The sequence below is a fragment of the Scatophagus argus genome, chromosome 10 (assembly GCF_020382885.2).
Source record: "Scatophagus argus isolate fScaArg1 chromosome 10, fScaArg1.pri, whole genome shotgun sequence".
NCBI lineage: Eukaryota > Metazoa > Chordata > Actinopteri > Scatophagidae > Scatophagus > Scatophagus argus.
This window is the reverse complement of record NC_058502.1, coordinates 2,605,097-2,625,421: the sequence shown is the minus strand read 5'-3', so window position 1 is coordinate 2,625,421 and position 20,325 is coordinate 2,605,097. Positions and strand designations below refer to the sequence as shown.

General features: G+C 44.7%; 1 protein-coding gene and 1 long non-coding RNA gene across 3 annotated transcripts in view; one reads left to right on the top strand and one right to left on the bottom strand.

The window, feature by feature from the left end:
* Window positions 1–10,437, top strand: part of atrnl1a (attractin-like 1a) — a 191,881-nt gene extending 181,444 nt beyond the window's left edge. For both annotated transcript variants that reach the window (XM_046401866.1, XM_046401865.1), the window contains one exon: window positions 8,764–10,437. In XM_046401866.1, coding sequence (XP_046257822.1) covers window positions 8,764–8,885 — 122 coding nt within the window. In that variant the 3' untranslated portion in view covers window positions 8,886–10,437. The remainder of the gene's footprint in view (window positions 1–8,763) is intronic.
* On the bottom strand, window positions 5,461–18,857 carry LOC124065937. The gene is made up of 3 exons (XR_006844512.1): window positions 18,425–18,857; window positions 11,311–11,398; window positions 5,461–5,657 (listed from the first exon to the last, which is right to left on the bottom strand). It is a non-coding gene; the product is annotated as an uncharacterized LOC124065937 (long non-coding RNA).
* Between the last annotated feature and the right edge of the window lie 1,468 nt (window positions 18,858–20,325).

Here is a 20,325-nt window from a genome sequence, read left to right as displayed (position 1 = left end):
TTGGAATGGATTGGAGCTTTGCACAGCCTAAAATTCAGTCTTTAAGAAACCCAACTGGTTCTGCTCAAGTTTGAAGCCAAAACTCGGTCAGACTTCAGGAGTTATTATATTTTTCTTACACGGGCTAATGCAAAACCTTTTCCTTCTCCCCACCGGGCACCATCTATCTACCTGACATGCATTGATACTGAAGATTTGCTGTCGGAGTCAGAGAGAGACGCATATTTCTCAGAAAACTTGAAGCTTTATGCAACAAAATGGCCAACCTGAAACGTAACACCGCAGTGAACTGTGAGGTTTGGGTCAAGCAGCAGAGCTCCAACCAGGATACAATTTTTGTGCTGTGATAACCTGAGCGGCCACCAGCAGCCGCACTGCAATTTCCCAAGACAAAACTCCAGCTAAAATGAGTTTAAATTGTAGTGTCTTGTATCAGAGTGAAAGTACTGTTATTTCACAGGTGGTTTTTGTGTTCACCACCTTATCCCGCCGGATGTTTTGGACATTAGCTCATCACAGCAGCAGCATGCTGGCTTTCAGGAAATTAGGCCAATAAGAGGCTCATCACTTGTAGTCAGGCTGCTCTCTCAGGGGACGTCAAGACCTTTCTGCTATTTTTTTCCTCCTCACCAAAATCAATGAAATAGCACTCGGAGTTAGCAGCAAATGAAGCCTTGGGCCGACGGTCGGGTCCCTTTGCGTTGTGATTCAAGAGTCGGTCATGATCAAAGCAATTCCACAAACAAACACAAGTAATGACGTACATGCAAACATGCATGATTCAACCTGAAAAACACAGAGGAGCAGATAAAAGTTGTAAAAATGAAAAGAAGAAGAAGAAGAAATCGCCCACTCATCACTCCCAGCCTCTCGCTCTTCTCCTCCTTCAATCCTCCAGCCCTCCACTCCCCAGAGAGACTCTCGGCGTAGGGTCAGACAACAGTCCTCCATTGATGTTAGCGTGTGTGAACGTGAAGTCACTGCAGGGTAGCTCCGCCCACCCTCAGTGGGAGACACTTCAAGAGGAATCCTCGATGAGCGAGCCTATTTTAGCTTGCCTTGCCTTCCCTTTCTTCTCTTTGTTTCTTCTTGTCCTCCTTCGCTCTGCTCCCCTGAGGCCTTACCATTAACTGACCCTTTATATGTAAGAGCGAGAAAAAGGAGAAAACACCAATGTTGGCTTCAGAACAGGAGAAAGAAAGATTGCAGCGCCAGCCTGAACATTTCTAGTTTCGCAGCTGCCAATTCCTCGACCCATATTCTGTCTTTTTTTTCCTTATTCTGCATCATTCTAGAGCTTTTTCTCCAGGTCTCAGACCACCTGAGTGTGGGATTGTGGGACAGAAGCTTATGTCTGGATGGCTGGTTTGTGCTTCTTTTCCAGCCTTGTGATGTCCTTCAAAGTGGTCACGCTGAGATTAGCTCCTGGTGCCACAACCTCCCAAATCTTTCAATTTTCCCATCAGTCTAGATTCAAGCCCTCACCTACAGTCACAAGCTTTTCAGAGTGACCAAAAGAATGAGACCGTGGATGCAAGTGGCTGAACTGTCTGTCCTTCACAGGGCGGGTGAGTCCATCCTTAGGAACAGGGTAAGGAGGTGGTCAGAGAAGGAACCACTTGGGCATTTGTACAGCATGTCTCATGGATGCCTCCATTTAGAGGTTTTCCAGGTGCGTCCACATGGGAGGAGATCCCAGGGCAAACCCAGAACACACAGGAGGACTTGAATGTCCCAATAGCCCAGAACCTCTCTTGGACTGTGGCCATTATAACTCGGACCAGGAGTAAAGTAGCTGACAATCTCTTTCCTCCGATATATGGACAGTTTGTTGTATTAGTTTAGAAGAAGAAGAAGATGGAAAGCCTGTGTTTTTAACCATTTTGTATGAGCTAAGCTCCGAGCACTGGACTGTGCATTCCTCTCTCCGTCTCTCTCCACAGGCCAGTCTGGGTGATGAGATTACAAGCTGCAGAAGGAGTGGAGGTCTCTAAGCTCTTGTATGGCTTTTTCTCCACTCTGATCCAGCGCGACAGAAGCACACTCACAAGATCGCACAGATCACTCTGTTCAAAGCTTAATCAAACACTCTCAATCAAACTCTCCCAATGACCAGGAAACTCGACAATCGCTGCAAATAGAAACGACTCGTAAGGGTGGCTGACAGCTGACGTGAGCCAAATCGCAGTGGACGACTCTCACATGGCGCCCGCCTCCACGAGTGACTCGCACATGAAGGGAACAGCTTGACCCCTGTCCGACTGATTCAAAGTCACTGTGACCTGACATGACAGGCAAAGACTGACAGTCCGGACCGGTGAAATAAAAAAAACTTTTGGCTCGTGTCACCACTTTGACTCACTTCGCCTTTCTCCTGACAGTTCTGCTGCAGTGGTTTTATTTTTTTAATGTCTCATACAAAACAAATCTCCATGTAGTGTACCTTTACCGGGCTGCACATATTCTCAGTTTGATGCAGTGGAGTGACTGGGGATGGAGACAAAGAGGCAGACTGAGGGCTACGTTTCCTCTCTCGAGCTCAGTTCGTGGGTCAATAGAGACAGAGGCGCAGCAGTATTCATAACCGCCTTTTCCTGCGCTAATCTGCCTATTCAGCACCAGGGATAGAGCCGGGAATATCTGAGAGACAGAGGGGTAAAAGAGGAAAAAAACCAGGAGCTGTAAGATGCTGAAAGTCTTTGCGAGTAAAAATAGAAAGAGTAGCGTGAGAGAAAAAGGAGGCATTAAAAGGCTGAGAGGTTCGATAAGAGAGACCGGTGTGAGTGAAAACTGGTAGTAAAGTTGGAGATGTATCAGTATGGAGGAGGGGATAAGGGGTTGAAGGAGTTGTTAAATAAGTGCAGTGGGTGGCGAGAGTCCCCGGCGTCGCCCCTTTCACCCACAAAAGCAGATTTGCATACTGCTGCAGCGACACTGAGATGATAAGTCCTCGTGGTTATGCTTTGATAAATCCACTCCTGCTTGTGAGGAGCACTGGAAATAAAAATATAATCCCCCCATCTCTCCCTTTCCTTTACTCCTCTCTGTTCTATGCCTCTATAATCTCCCACTCTGAAGTCTTATTTCTTATCTTATCCACTTTCTTTTATGCAGTGACAGATTAAATAGTTGTGCAAGTTTTCTGAAATTTAAGCAAAATCAGCCTTCTGTCAACACGAATTCCTGTGTGAGCTTATTCAACAGTATATGACAGGATGGCATATCGAAGTGGGCACCTGTAATCTGACCAGCTGTCTCATCTCCTCCTCCTTTTCTTAACGCCGCTTCTTCAGCACAAATATCCACTTTGACTTAAGCTGAGGCACCCAAACTTTTTCCCCTGGAGAGGCAAAATCAAAACCACAGGCCACCTATTGAGTTGTTAAGGCGCAAAACGCTGCTAGGATCCTAAGTTCCTTTAACAGATCGGCTTCCTGCACGCCATCACTCAGCTCACGGTGTTCAGCTTATGAAAAATGGTTAATAATTCAGGATCTAACATATTTAAAGAGCTAGTGTACATCACAAAGAATAAGACAACATAAACATTATCAGTTTTTTGTTTTATAAAAACAAATTTTGGGCAGCCTTGGATTGAAGGTTAAACTGATTAGAATTTGGTGGTCAAAGCCTACTGTGACCTCACAAAACACGTCTAATGATGACAAAATGTCGATAAAGTGATGACAAGTGATCCAAAAGGTCAACTTGTGTGCCGACGGACCAGGCTTCACCTGTGGTCACACGCTGGACTGGTGGCACCAATCCCGAGCGTCCACTTGGAAATTGTGCTGACTTTATAAATCTTCTGCTGGTTTGAACGTGTGTGTGTGTGTGTGTGTGTGTGTGTGTGTGTGTGTGTGTGTGTGTGTGTGTGTGTGTGTGTGTGTGTGTGTGTGGCTTCTTTGCAGCAACACTGCAGTTACTTCCATCCCACACATCTCTGCTGTTTCATTCTTTTGCTTTCTGGGCTTCCTGCGTCAGTAACAGTCAAAGGCACCGTGACATAAAAGTTCACTTTTAAAAGCAGGAGAAGCAGAAGAAGCAGAAGCAGGTACCGAAATGTCAAGTTGCATCCCGGTAATCTGTTCCCATTAGTCTGTGTCAATATCTGTGTATACCAGCTTTTCTACCTCATACAGCTGTAAAAAAGCTTTTCCTTGCCAGTCGTTTTTTCTGATGTTTCCACCCATGATGACGTAAAAATGAAAAGCTCCTAAAAACAGCTGGATGGAAATGCACCGCACGTCTCTTCATCTGAATCTCGGGTTTTCTTCTGGATTTCTTTGTCTTCCTCGCTCTACACCCCTCCCTGCTCTCTCCCAGTCCTGACAAAGCATCTCGAGCGTTTTGCTGTATCATTCTCACTTTGGCCGCCTTCCTACTGCGAGGAGAAAGTGAAATTTATTATCCCCGGACAAGAAATTGATTCTGGTTGTCTGCATTAAAAAACATAACGCTGAAAAGAATACGAGACGACACTTTGATAAAACACTTGCTTTGATTAACTGGAGCTTATTTTGCTCTGTTTTTAGTCTAATTGCTCACGGAACAAAGAGCAGCCACACTTTGTGCTGCTTAATGGCAGCTGATGGGTGAAGAATGTCAGACATTTGGTTCAAGATTCAGTCAAATTTATTTCAAACTGAAGTCTGCGTTCAGCTTGATCGGCCCTGATAACTTTTGCCTCCATAATTTTTATAAACCCATTTATTATTACTTTTACAAACTACTGGTGCTGCACATTAATGAATATTCATTAGCACAAACTTTGCACGTTTTAAAATGAAACAGTCGGGGAGGACACGCGTTCTGTCACTCACCTTGGAAAAGTCAAATGAGATTTCTATCATTCCTGAGTCAACCTCTTGAGGTTTTGAAAAGCAGGAGAAATCTGCTCAGTCAAAAATACAAAAACAAACAAACAAAAAGACTCATCAAAACCGTCCTAAAATGTTACCTCATCTGTTGCTGATTGAGCCCGTGGGAACAGAAGCAAAAGAAGGAGACATTTAGGGGCGTATGTCAAAAGTCCTGACGTGCAGTTGTGCTGTGATAAACAGCTGATTCCTCTGCATATTTCAGCATTTCTAAATAGATGGTGACTGTTAATAAGATGCTTTTGGAGTTGCTGGAGATGTTTGCAGCTTCCTTGTGCTACAGATGTGTATTTACCTCCTCACTGAAAGGCCAACAAGCGTCCCCCGTCCCCCTCTCTGAGAACCACTTCAGATTGTGACTACTGGCCTGTAAGCATTGCTGCAGCACCTTTTGTTCGTCTCTCCACGTCGACCTCCTCACACCCTCCCTGCATGTGTTGTCCCCGTCCCTGTCCCCGTCCCCCCCTCCGTCTCCCTCTGGGTGTCTGACTAGAGAGCTGCTTGACAGGAATGGGAGGACAGCACTCAGAAACCCAGATCCATTGACCCGGAATGGATCTCTGATACTTTGATCCTTTCTGTCTTTGAAACTGTCCACCCCACTGGGATGGACTCTCCTCCTTCATCTGTCTGCATGTTGACTTTTAGTCAAATCCTCAGTGGTATTTACTCTTATTAGGCGGACCTGAAGGTTTGATGACCTCGGGTCACTGTCCATAACTTGCTTGTTGTTTTGTCTTTATTTGCCGATTGCCCTTTGTTCTAAAGTTTAGTAACCTGCCATTAAAAAAAGCAAAAATTGCTATTAATATGATCGATGGACTACTTTAAACACGTTTACAGATAAAGTGAGACAACTCAAGGTCTGACTGATAAATTTGGAGAAACAGGACTGAATAGCCAAGGCAAAGTCTGGACCCTAATGAGGACCAGCATCTCGTTTTTCTTGATAATGCAGCCACACAAATCACAAGTTTTAAACTATTGCCTTGACTTTCTGGAGGTATCACTCTGCCTTTTTGTCATCCTCTTTGCTCAGGTATACCTGATGTGACTTTCAGGTGATTTGGAGCTATTTTTCATCCTGCATTCTTCTACAAGCATAAAGAAAGGCTTTACCAAACTCTGCTGTGTACGATTAATGAGAGGCATCCTAGTTAGCCGGGATCAAACCTGAAACATACGTGCGTACATCAAAGCGGCTGAAGCTGCGCATCGTGTTTGCTGCTCCTTTAAAAATGAAATCACTGCCTCACAGAAGCATAAATATTTCAGTATCAGTGTGTTACTGTTTGACTGACTTTGATTTCACTTCACTTCGTGGTATTTTCTGTTTATTGTTATACGGGATCCTGAGCAGGCCCAGCGTCCCCCGGTGCCTTCACTGAGGGCGAGCACAAACTCAGAAGCCGGCTTTGATGTTGAGACGGAGAGGAAGGGCCTGACTGTGAGGTTTGTCACCCGGTTAGCAAGCGGGCTCCTCCCATCGCAGATGTTTTCCAGCTGCAGTCCTACTTTTTCGCTTCAGACCTGCGCCGATTCGTGTTTCTGGGGAGTTTTGTCTCTTGCTAATGACCCCATTAGTCTATCGGGGTGGGGGGGTGGGGTGGAAGGTGGGTTAATGATGCGTCAACTCACCTGACAAAACAATCACATTAAGGCGCCCGTTCGCCCCGGCAGCAAATGAGCACTTGCACTCACCTGCAGCATAATTTGATTACTTTTGACCAATTTAATTTTGCAAATGGAGATGTGAGCGTTCACCCAGAAAAATCAACACAATTATGATGGCAATTTGTCAAAGGTGAAAGTTATTTTGATGGAAGAATATTCAGATGTCACATTAGAAGTGAATTAGAATCTTTTTGTACTTTAACTTTTCCAGTCTTCGTGTTTGCTCTCTCATTGGGTGTGGTACAAAAACTGCTTCAGATTTGTGTGAGGTCCTGTGGAGGTGATTTTGGTCATGTGAAACACCTGGTGGCATCCCTGGTTTATCTGTCTCGGCCTCGAGTCTGTTTCCGTAAAGGGGATCCGGTTAATGGACAGCCGTCAGTCTGAGCGGAGCAGATTAAGATAATGTCCGAGGTGTCACTTCCATCCATTTTCTTTTTTGTCATCTGTCAATCATTTTCAAATCTTTTCCCTTTCTCCTTTGTCTTTTCTGACAGAGGGGGATTTAATCACCCCTTCCTTTCATTTTAGTTGACTTTAGTTCATCTGACAGGGCTGTGGGAGAAAAAGGATGGGAACCGCTGCTCTAAAGCACACTGGAATCGTTCTATAAAAGAGTTCATTTAGTTTGCATTTCAGACTCTAAGCTGCTCCCAGGCTGATCGAATCCAACACAAACAAACTGTCATGGAGCTGTGTTTACTCCTGAAATATGCAGAACAAGCACTAATGGCATTTGGACTAAATCACAAATTACAACAGCAACAAAAACGGTGAGTCTAAGGTGTCGTCTGTGGTGGCCAAAACAAACACACCTATAGAACAACTGCCAAAGTGAAACAGCCATAATGAGCCTCACTCCGACCGACCAGGTGCTGCTAGCCAATCACCTTCCCCCTGTCATTTTGGATGAGAAGGCCACATAACTGTTGGCCGTGTGTCTGTGTGGCTCGCTGTGTCAGAACTTCAAATATGTACGTGCACAGGTGCACGCACACACCTACAGCCTTTACACAGTTGCACACATAAACCTGCAGAGTCACGTACACACAGTGAGCGACTGTGTAATCCGCTTACCCCTTTGCACCCACAAAAAAAAAAAAAAATCCCAAGAATCACTTGAGTGTGAAATGCTAAAAACATCCTGCATCCAAATCATATCAAGAGTGCAGCAGATTCCCTCCACTGTTTGCCTGCTTTGTTTATTTGGCTCCTGCATACCGGCAGATTGAGCTCTTGTCGTAATGACCATGCACTGTCACGCCCACGGTCGTCGGCAGCGAGAGACAGGACTAGCTGCGCTCACAAGAGCTGCCATGACTCTAAATCCACATTAACAGCAGCAGCTACTGCCAAGGTAACACAATGCTCCAGGCATCTGATGCCTCGCTGCATCCGGCCTGCTCTCTCTAAGCCCTGCTGCGGAGAGCGAGTCAAACATCAGATACACAAGTGGTTTTGAGAGAGCTACGACACACTGTGGGACGGTGAGACGGAGACAGACTGAAACAGCAAAGAGAGACAGGATGGAGGGAGACACGCCTCAATGAGCCCTGCGTGAGTCCACTCACTCTGCTTAGACCAGACAACCCTGGCTGGAGAGACGTCGAGAAAACGTTTAGTGGATGTTGTATTAAGGTGTCTGCTGTTTGGGCGATGAGTCTCCGTTTGTCTCCGTCACTGTCCAAGGCTTTTCGCTTTGATGTTCATCACAATTCTTTATTTGTTTTTTACTTACAGTCTGTTCTTTTCTTTGTCCCCAAACAGCTCAATAATAATTCTATTTTCAAAACACAAAGTGTGATTACAAAGTGTTTTACACACCAAGGAATAAAAGCAGTAATCCAAATAAAGTCCTTTGTTAGCTCTCAGCTGATAAAAACATAACTGAATCATACTTTTACACTTTCCAAACTTAAAAATAAAAGTTTGGTTTCTTTACACCAGACAAATGAGGAAAGAAGAAGACTATAGAAAAGTCAGAACACGGACAGGAAATTAATCAGCATATTTGGCAAAACAACAAACAAAAAATGTTCATTGGTTAACCTTATCAACTACGCAGTGGACATGGCTTCAAATCAAAAGGCCACTTTTAATAAAATTAAAGCCCTGTTGTTGGCTCTGAATGAAACTACATCAAAAAAAAAAAAAAAATCAGCATGTGAGATATTTCTGTGTTCACACTCTGTCCTCTCTGGGTTTCTAGGTATTGCTATAGCCAGCGCGCTGGTAGACACGTCACAACAACGCGTGATGGACCTCAAAGAAAGAGGCCTGGGACTGAAGTACCGCAAACACACCGTGCACCACCAAGGGACCTGCGTGTGAACAGGATGCCCCCGGCAAGGAGGCGACACATCAGCTGTTTCACTGGAGATTTTCTCTCTGCCTTTAGAGAGGGGGACACATTGTAAACAAAGACAAAGCCCACACAAACTGTTTTTGGATGCTCTTAGATAGCAGCTTGAATGGAGTGGAAATGTGTCCAGTGTTTCATCAACACACACTCAAACTGGGGGGAAAACATTGTACATGTGGTCCCTTTCTTACCCAAACCAGATGGAAAACCTCCACATCAACATGTTTTTGTCCCTTGTGTGTCTATACTGAGGAGCCAGGAAAACAAAAAAATGGAAACGTGCAAATTGATGAGAGTTTCTACACCACGGCTTTAAATTCACTGCGAGAGCTGGCAGACTCTTCCACTTACATGCCATGTGGCTCTGCATCTCCAGGGCTCTACTTGTCTGTCATGCAGTCTGCCATATTGACAGAGAAAAACACTTGTCTTACACCAGTAAACCAAACTAAATGACATTGAGCTCCTGTGAAAGATATTGAGCTGAAATTAACTGAGCTGAAATGAAGTCCTCCTGACTTACAAACACACTCGGCCTCAGGAGCCACAATAAAAAACGCTGTAGTGGGTGGCTTCCCGTGATAAGGGTTTGCCTGAGGTGAAAGTCTCCGGGGAATTTTTAAGACTACTGCTGCTGAGATGTTAAACAACTGCATCTGGCTCCGAACATCTGGATGCAACTGTTTCTTAAATATGTGTAATTCTTGCGTTTCCCTGCACCAACATCTCTTACATGTTGACATGTGCTCAGGTCCTCTGTAACGGAAAAGGGTCCACGATCTGTAGCTCTGGGCCACGTCTGTATATGCACTAGAAGTGAAATGCTTTAGCAGAACATTAGGACCCTCCGTGGGATATTAATATGCAACTGATCATCCAAATGTAAGGTTTATTACAGGCTGCGATGCAACATCAAGGTCGGTATCATCACATACGTACTACTGATGGTATTCATGTGGCTATTCATTCAGTTATTACTGTGAAGTCATGACCTCCACTTAATGTTCATTTGTGATACAAACTTATGTAACATATCTTAATATTTATTAATTATGCAAATTACAGTACAACAATAATTTAGCAAGTATTACAAATGCACTATGGATTTTTTTTTTTAAAACAGGAAGATTGACTGATTTTACACAGCAAGTCTCTGCACTATTCTTTTGTTAGTTTGTACCCTCAGTGTCTTTTTGTCAAATATTATATTTTCCGCATGGCGAGTGGGCGATGTCAGAAGAGTTGTTCCCTTTACCGACTGTGTTAAACCTTCATTAAATGTTATAAAGTTACTTTTTATCAGCTGCACACTACATGTACGTCTTCATGCACACATGCTGTCGAAATACAGAACCTGATTGTTTTCATTCAGGCGTTTTGTTTTCATGTAATTTTGCACCAGTTCCTTGTTCAGACTTTTATTAACAAAGGGCAGCTCACCACACTGTTTTTGTCTATATGAGCATAAATGTGTACATTTACAATTAAAACGTTTTGATGCCTCTTCGTATGGTATTTGGAGCTGATGTACTGTGTGTATTCTTACCTCTGCTGTTGTGGGATTGTATTGATCTGTGTTCTCACCGCCATGCACTATACACTCTGCCATCCAATACTGCTGATAGAGTTACATCAAAGCTAATGTCTATAAACAGCAGATGAAAGCAGAATCCATAGACAAGGTGCACGATTTTGGTGTCGCAAGCGTTCTGGTTTTATAGTCCGAGTGTCCTTTAACCCTTTCAGATGCAGATGTCAGTTTACAGCGATTAGCTGGAATGTCGCGTCACACCAGTTCTTGCATCTTAAGTTGCTAATTGGACCTTAAACCCAAACAGAAGAGGAAGTCTTGGCCACAATGCGCTTAAGTTAAAGTAGCAACATCACAGTCTTTAAACACTCTGTAACTGATGAAAGTCATGCATCTTCATTTTTACTTAAATACAAAAGTGCTAGCATCAAAATATACTTAAGTAAAGTAAATACTGAAGCCGCAAACTTCAGAATCATTCATAATTATATTATAATTGATAATGATAATAATCGCACAAATGATTTTGTGTTATTAAAGTTCAGATGAAACAGTATTTTGAGTACATGGCTTTGATGTTGTGAAACAGGACATGATGTTGGGAGGCATTTGATTTGAAAAGTGGGTGAATCAGAAACACTAACTGGTGTTTCGCTCTTTGCCACTGGTAACGGGTAACGGGTCAGTCAGGTAACGACTGACTGATGGGTGGAGGTCATTGGCTGGAAACACGACTGGATTTCGATATAAGAGAACAAAGACGACAGATCTGAGTATTTTTCACTTTATCTCGACTTTAAACTACATCTGCAAGGTAACTAAAGTTGGTGTAAAAAGTACAACACTTACGTAAATGTACTTACTTGCCACCGCAGCCCAAAGGACGAATCGTCATCAGAAGGCAGCCAACGGGTCCTGGGACTGCATCAAGACCAGCTCAGCTCAACCTGACTGAACAAACAGAACAGAAAAGGAAATAAATATAACAAAACACATCATGAGTTAAGAATACAACATCCAAATAATCACAGTTCTGTTACTGAATATTACAATCAACACTTGATGCACGCCGCATACAGCAGAGAAGCTTTTAACCGCCTGCAGGCTCACTGAGCCGAAGAGTCTCAGCAGCTACTCAAAACAGTTCAGCTGAACTACGTTTGGATTCCTGATCCCCACAGGACGTCCTCTGAATGTTTCAGGGATCTCCTGAGCCCCCCAACACAACCAGCACCACGACAAAGCAGCTCGTTTACAGGTTTCAGCTGCAGAACGCTAATGTGTGGACGCCCAGAGCAAACTCTACCTGAACATAAAGTGTCCCAATGTTGCTTTTCCTCCTCTTTTTTTTCTTTTTAATACAGCTTTTGTCCCGTCAAACACAGATGTTATTATAAATGTTAATACTGGTGTGTCTCCCGAGGCCCTGCACTCGTGGACAGAACATATTTATACTTTAATGCATAGTGCATTATGACGCCATATACACATTCAGTTTATGGATGCACATAAAAACCACTCTGTGCCCGTGTTGCTTCATGAACAAATAGCTGGCGTGTGCTTTAAAATGGACCACAGATTATGTTCTCCATCATGAAGCGCTGGGGGCTGGATCGCTGATCCCAAAGTCCTCCAAGAATCAGACACGTTTATGCAAATTATGCGACTATAACCAGAAGAGAAACACCAACATACATTCTTTCCAGGGACGAGCGGCGGAGGATCTAGAGGCTGCAACGCTCTGCTGTCTGGCTGCATTTCAAAACCTTCACAGTCACTGATGTAGTGGTAAATACAAAGCTGGGTAAACAATGCTTTCATGTCAGCATTCATTTGCATATGTCTTCTGCTACCTTAAAATACCTCATTGTCTTGTAGCCAGTGTCAGGCTGATGCTGCTCAGGCTGAGAATCGGTCATATTTCTTATAATACAGAAACGATTTGAAACTAGAATATTTGCATGTCCTGAAGAAAGCGCGTGATGCTGCGTCTGCTGCTGCTTCTGGTCCCCGACGTCTACAACAAGTGATAAATTTGTCTTAAACTTCTCAAATTGTAGATTGCGTTTCTGTATTTTACCTTAACGGATCTTTAATCACTGAAGGCTGTTGACTGTGACTGTTTGAAAGCTACAAGAGGCCATCGCTGCTCCTGTCGCCTCCATTAGTGACCAGGAGGAGACTCAGTAAGTGCTTCTTTTTATACTCTTAACTGACTGTATTTTTTCCTCAAGACAAAAGACTGCAGGCTTTAGCGTTAAGTGCGCTGCTGGCATCCCGCTCTGCTCAATAACGTCAGAGGCAGCAGAAAATGCTGCACTTTCCCTTTTATCCTCATCTAAGGTGGTTTTAAACCAGCTCTGAGGATGAAAGGTGGGTTTGTGTTTTCAGTGTAAGGCCAAAGAACAATTAGAAGGGAAGAAGAAAGGGAACCTGCCTTGTCAAATTAATGACACGGACTGAAGTTAAAAGGGAATGTTTTTTTAAACCCTTAATGTCCGTTTACAGCCATTAGCCTCCGGTGCGAGAAAGTGGAGACAAAGAGCCTGGCAGATTCCTGACATGAGCCCGACTCGATCACAAACTGATCATGTTTGTGTGCAAAGCTGACGAGCATTTGGCTCCAATACAAGAAATAATGTGACGCTCACAGCTTTGTGTCTCCTCCACTGAACCTGTCAGAGTGTTTCTCTGATCGTCATCTACGGGTTCCAAGAGCCGCGAAGACGGCGACACATCAGACCGCGGCAGGACTGAAGGTCGTCTGATGCGACAACACGAGTTCACAGTCAATACATGTACTGAAGTACTTCAGCTGAACACAGTTTGAAGGTAAAAGTACTTTGTGTTTGCACATTTGATCACAGTTGTGTCCGAGATGAAAGTGAGCAGACAGAAGCAGTGAAACAAGTTTTAACTCCTTCTGTCTCAATAAATTCCTGTTTAATTTGTCTTTAACTAGTTTGACTCGGTATAAATTAGAAATAACTGAATGTTCTTTGTTTCCAGATTCAGATGATTAAATGAAATTTGTAGGACACTTCAGCTGATGGCTTTTCATTTCCACGTATTCACACAGTCCAGCTGAGAGGAGAATGACGGGCGACTGTTCGAGTTCAAGCCTAAATCTGAGACGTAAGTACAGCATTTAGTCTGGAATGAATCCTCAATTAACATAGCAAAATCAACTGTAACTGACCTCTGCATCAAGTCCACACACACTCACACACACACACACACACACACACACACACACACAGAGTGGTGTCTTCCCACCTCCGCCTCCCCCCTTCTCCCTCTTGCTGAGGACTCAGGGTCAGCTGAGCCACGTCCTTGTGATTGATGCCCCATCCAGACCTCAATCTTTATGCCATTACGCACCAATTGCGGCCAGTAATTTGGCCTACGGTTCCGAGGACGAGTGACCGAGTCAGTCACAGGATTACAAAGCACACTGCTGTCCTCCACCTCCACCTCCCACCCCACACACACACGCGCACACACACACACACACACCAGCAGCCAGCCTCTGCAACGCTGTGAAGAATCCCTTTCAATGCCGTCTCTGCCCAATCCCAGCATGCACTGCTGTGTCATAAGTGGCCTTCTGCGCTAACAAAGAGGGTCCTTTTGTTTCCTCTCAGCAAAGTGTGGAGCCATGAAGGATGAAAGGGAAGGAGTGAAGCTCCTGACACACTGCGTCGGCCTGATGATGTGAGCAGTAACCACAGCAGAGTCAGCTGACGGATCGAGGTGACCAGTTTCCCCATTCAGGAGGAAACTCGTCATGCCACGCGTGTTCCCTCCGTCTCCGAATTTCTGCCACTCAGTGAGTCTTTTTAAAAACCTTTTTGGGAAGATAATCAAATAAAAAACACTTTACTGAAAGTCTTACACTAACGAGTGAAATATTCACAACGGAAACGCATCATGATTGAGGTTTAGTGAAGACCCGAGCTGAACTGATGTTGTGGTCTGCTTAAACTCTGGATGCTGCTGAGGCCTTTGCATGAGTATTTCCTCACTCACACGCTTGTAACAGCAGTAAACTTACTGACCTCCTACCTCCTACGTCTGTCTGTATCCGCTTCCTCTGGGCCGGAGAGCTCCAGTGGGCGGATGGGCACGCACACACACACACACACACACACACACACACACTCCTGTTGGCCCACATACAGCAGAGCACCAAATGCGGATTAATCTGCAGCTGAAATGGCGGGAATTACTCCGTCTGTTTTCAAATTAAACTGCATAATTCTGGGTCCTTTTTAAGCCACAGACTGGGTGGGCAACTGACAGCACTGACAGACTAAAAACCCAAAACCTATTGGTTTGGGTTTTTCACGGGATTGAAAACCAGCCGCGTCCTTCAAGTGCAGGAATAAAGAGCGTCTGTACGTCACTCCACTGCCCTCCTTTAACGCAGTCAAACATGATGTGATCAAAGCGACCTGACCAAATCACTCATCCCATTACTGTTCCTGTTGCTGCCGGGCGGCTCAGTCATCAGAGCTGCAAATAAGCTGCCTAATTAACGCGAAGGCGATTACGACAAACACGTCCGGTGGCGTTCGGAAGCCGTTTGTCACAGTGACGTGAACGGGCCACACAGGACCGCAGAGCGTCTGAGATCGACTCCCTCCTGACGCGTAATAGACTTTAATTCATGTTGGTGTCAGGAGACCCAACGTGTTTATGTGAAGTTTTACGAGCTTCTCTTATAAACTGCCCATTAATGATGAGAAGCTTTGGTATTGATAAACTATAAAAAAATAAACAATATGAGGAGGCTTGTTATGAGTGTGAGCAACATGAGAGTCAATTCTAACGGCGAGTCGGGTTCAGTTTTATTCTGGTTATTATTCATACGTATCACCTGCCCCAAAGAGCCGTAAAGCTGCAGTCACGCGGCCCATGTTGATGATGACGTCTACAAACGCGCACAAAAGCAGCACAACAACCTGCAAACAATCTTAGAATGAGAATTTAAAAAAGCTCACGTGTCGTCTGTGTGGCCTCTCAAAACAAAACCATCTCATCAATTCTACGACCAGTTTGAAAACACAAACTGATAATCCGTGCAGTGCGGCAAACGTATTTCAACCTGCTGTCAACAGAAAAACACTCGATTCAAGTGGAAATGATGCAACAAGAACAAACAATTCAAAGCTTCATTGGAACAAACCTAAATAACAAAAATAATGATAACCACATGGGTCCAGTAGGGCTCGACTCTGCTTTGTCTCTCTGACAGGACAGGAAGGAAGTGTCCCCCAGAGGACAGGAGCTGCTGGACGCAGGAGCGCGAGTGGCTATTTGATGCTACGCTAGGCTAACGCCACGTTGTCGTGTTGGCGACAGGTTTGGCTGCATGGAGGCTTGTGGACGACGATTACGCATACACGTGATGAAGAACATCAACGGCGAGCAGCAAATACTGAATCTGAGACAGGAAGCAGAGGTGGGTGTTTGATCAGGTGCTGCTGAGCAGGTCAGTGATCAGCCCCTCAGCGGCTTTGACTTCAGGCTTGAATCACTTACGCTGAAACGCTTGCTGGTCAGCTGGGCTGAGTTTAAACATTCAGGAGGACATTTTCGCAGAGCAGACAAACACAGACATGAAGCTCATTGTTGTCACTTCTGCAGTTATGTAACTTGCAGGTACGACCAACCATCCTTCCTCCTTTTGTTCTTCTCCGTCAGCGCTGCTCAACAGCAGGTCGCGACCACGCGTGCTGCACAGCCGTGATCGCAGCTCACGTCGCTCCATCGACGCCACTGAGAGGAAACAGGAGCCCGACGACTCGACGGTGAATAAACTCCGTGTCGGCGTGCGAAACACTGCCTGCTGCCTTCACCCGATGGGATATTTCATAGCCGTCTTCACGCCTCATTTCAGGGTGGTGTAACGCACGTGTGTGTGTGTGTGTGTGTTAACTTCAGTTTACATCAGGAGGAAGTTCCCTCATGTTTGAATGAGTTCCTGCATGACAGGAAACAAGTGAAAAATGACGTCAGCCCAGAATGTGTCAAACAGTCGAGAGAGAGTAACGGACGGATTGATGTGAAACACCGGCTTTCTCTCGTGATTGGAGTGATATGAATAATAAAGTCTTCCTCGTTTAAACTTGTCTCTCGAGCTGCTGGATTGGTTAAAGCTGAGGGGAAGAAGCACTCAGTTATTTTACTTCCAGCTGGCAACATCATGATAATCTCCATTACAAGTCAATCTCCTGTTACTCTAAATGTAAACATGTACAAAGTATTCATCAGTATTCACACATGAAGTGAAAAGCACTCATCGCCAGCAGTGACTCAGGTCTCGTCGCGTGCACTCGCCAAACTAAACACACTCTTGGTAAATGTGCGGCTGTTATTACGGTGCCGTTGGTCTGATGGCCGTGATGGAGGAAAAAGCAGAATTATGAGCAACGAGTATATTCAAATGTCAGACTAATTTTCTGGCATTTCCTGACGATGACGTGCACACGTCAGACCATTTTCCCATCACCCCTTTTCTGTTTTACATGAATGTTTTATTCATAACGTCAAAAATGCGTCAGCGCATGTCCTCCATGTCCTCCATGTCCTCCATGTCAGTGACTATCAGCAACACGTTACACGACACAGCGAGCTCTAGATGGGCCACTTTGCCGCTCGACTCGTGAAGGAAAGCGCTTTTAATTACCAACTTTCCAGCTCTGAGTTTACTTTACTGTTTATGAAACAGACTTATGATCAGTTTTGATCTGAAGCAAGACTTAAGAAAACCCGACTTTGATGCGGAAGTGATCTTTTCTCTGAGCAAAGTCAGTGATTCTCCTGCTGGCCGTGTGGAGGTACTGCAGTTTGACACCTGTGATGAGCCTCATGAGCAGCGAGAAAGGAATTATCAGTTCAAGGTGAGACTCTTCAGTAGAATTACACTCACTTAATCGTTTCATACTGGAGAACAAGTCCTCCAAATAACACGTGTTGTCCAGCTTCAGACGGCTCTGATCTCATCTTCAAAAAGCCAGACTTTCCCTTTTGCTCGAGTCTGCTGCTGACTAAACTCCGTATGTGCTGGCAGCACATCAGAGGAAATCACAAGTCAGGTGCTGTCACTTTCAGCCGATCTGAGATTAGTAGATCACAGGTGTGCCGGTTCGGGATTCACATTTCATGCTCGGCACCTTCTGGATCAAACCTCAGCCCACCGTCAGAAATGATCTGAAAACTTGGAATGAACCTAAGAACATTTTACAAACGAGGCTCCTGTTTCAAGAACACATGTGCCATTTTGTACACACTTTGTACACACAGCTGCTCCAGCTCAACACAATCAAACAGTTAATCGATAAAAGAGGATCAGCCGCCACCTGTTTCAGTCATTGATTGATTTATCCTTTCAGTCATTTTTCAAGCAAAAAAGTCAACATTTTGCTGGTTCCAACTTCTGAAATGTCAGAATTTACTGCTTTTCTTTGTCATTTGTGACAAATAAACAAAGAGTCTTTGGGTTTTGGACTGCTGGTTGGACAAAATAAGCGACTTAAAGGCGTCGCTTTGGACTCTGGGAAATTATCATGAACTTTTCTCACGTTTTTCACATTTTATAGACTGAAAATAATTACTGAACGATAAGCCTTATTTGCAGCCCCAGTTCGAACCAGATTTGGAGGTTATCGATCAGCCGTGTGTCTGTTTGAGCTGATGAGATGCCACACATTTTGCCAATAGAGGAGATCAAATAAAGGAGCCTCAGGCTGCAGCCAGCCGGAAGAAGAGCGACAGGAAGTCTTACGGACGCTGCAGCGGGAGCGAACAGGCTTATCAAGGTGCGAAAATCAAACAACTCACGACTTACGTGACAATCAGCCTCAGCGTGAAACACCTGGAAGCCAACTCAAGCAAGCAAACAAACAAACAAACAAACACACAGCGCTTTGTGTCCAGCTCAGAGGGAGCGGCAGGACGTGTGTCTGTACTCACCTGTCTGTCCGACCTGCGGGGATCCGTAAACGAGTCCTCAGCCTGTTGGCTCGTTAACTGTCTCATGTCCCCACAGTTCGTCCCGCTGCGCTTCCCAAACATGTCCGACAATTGAAGTCCAAAACAGGTGAAAGGCTGCGCAGGTGTGCGCGTGAATGCGGCCTGAAACCAACACTCTGACGTCCCGCCATCAGCAGCGCGGTCACATCCCGGCATGCACCTGTTATAACTTTAATGGGTGTGTTTGATTCGTGTCACGGCGCGTGCGGTAAACCGGCCATCATCTTCACGAGGGGTTTTAAGAACATTTATTTAAGTACTGCAGTTAAGTATAATCTTAAGATCCTCGCACTTTACACGTGTTTTCCCATTTTCTAGCTACTTTTTACTTATACTCCACAAACAATCCAGACAACAAAACTGCACCACATTTCACAGCTTCACCAGTCTGCAGGCTGAGTTCAGTAATCTGCAGGTGAGTGTTCCACTTTAGGACAGAAACTGTTCGTGAACCTTAGAGATGTGGTCTTTTGAACAGTCATCAGTCCACTTCAGAACTGTATGGTGGTGTGGCCGGGCCCCTTCGAGACCCTGAACCTGGACCCCGCTGTGCATTCAGACTGTGTGAGAAGTGAAAAGGTGTTTAACAGGCGTCTCTTGGCATCACGCTCATGTTGTTCTATAAGGTGGCTGCCTTTCGTGTTTGTTTTGGTGAAAACTGGATGAGAATTGATTTCAGCCCCTGAAAGCCTTCCTACTAGAGTGAGTGAACATCCCACTTCATACGTTTCTGAAGACTAAAATAAGTTATTTTATTGACTTTTTCAGTTCCATCACAGCAGCATCAGCTTGTAGCTGTAATGACCCCTGAAGATAATGTGATGTCAGTGATTTGAAAACCAATGTTTCTGAGGTGGTCTACCTTTATCTACCTCTATCTTTAATCTCTTTGTTTCTCAGCGAGCTCGCCGTGACCCCGCCCCTTCACGTCAGCTGGTCAAAGCTAAAAAGTTGCCAGAGACCTCAGATGATTCCTTCTTTATCGGGCCCCATCTCTTTGCTCTTTATGTTTCCGCTGGCTTGGCAACCCGAGGTCAGCAACATCAACTCGTGAGGTCTTATCAGGCCCTCAGGATCGCCGCCGCTGACCTCAGACTTTCTTTAATCCTTCATTCTGTGTTTTCCGTGTGTGTCTGCGGGTTGGGCTGATGGTTTCTCCCCCCCTGTGGTCAGTGAAATGACACCAAGCACAAACAGTCTGGGTGATTTAACAGGTTTTAATCATAACTTTTGTACAATAGATTTTACATTTTCACAAGCTAAGAAGTTAATGATGCCGGATATCTGAGGGAGTGTGCATCGCCCAAAAAGCCTTTTTTGGTAGTTTTTCAAACAACAGATGGGATGGAGATGGACAGCAAACATACGCAACATCTTTAACGTTTTTGTCCAAAAGTGGGATCCTTACGTCAGAAGGGGGTGACTCCAGTTTTGAGCTCCTCTGGAACTCCGCATTGAACCATCTCAACAGACTTTATCTCGTATCCCAGGGCCATTGAAGTTATGAGACTGGGATTCAAATATAAAATAATCAGACGTATTGTGAGACACAAGTCTGAGAAATGTAATCAGTCCCAGTTTCCGTCCAAACTGCACACATAAAATCTGTGGGAATTTTCCCACCTCTGGTCCAATAAACCATAAGGAAGCCTGCAGTGGTGTCTACAGAACATGTTTGTCTTGTCATGGATTCACTCCCTCCATAATAACCATGCATTTTTCTTTCTTGCTCACCATAATTATTTAAGCTGTAAAATCAAAATAATCGCAGCAACAGTGCTGAACAGTCTTAAAAACAAAACGTGAGCTACCTGCAGCTGGTCCATCTCGTTCACGTCAGC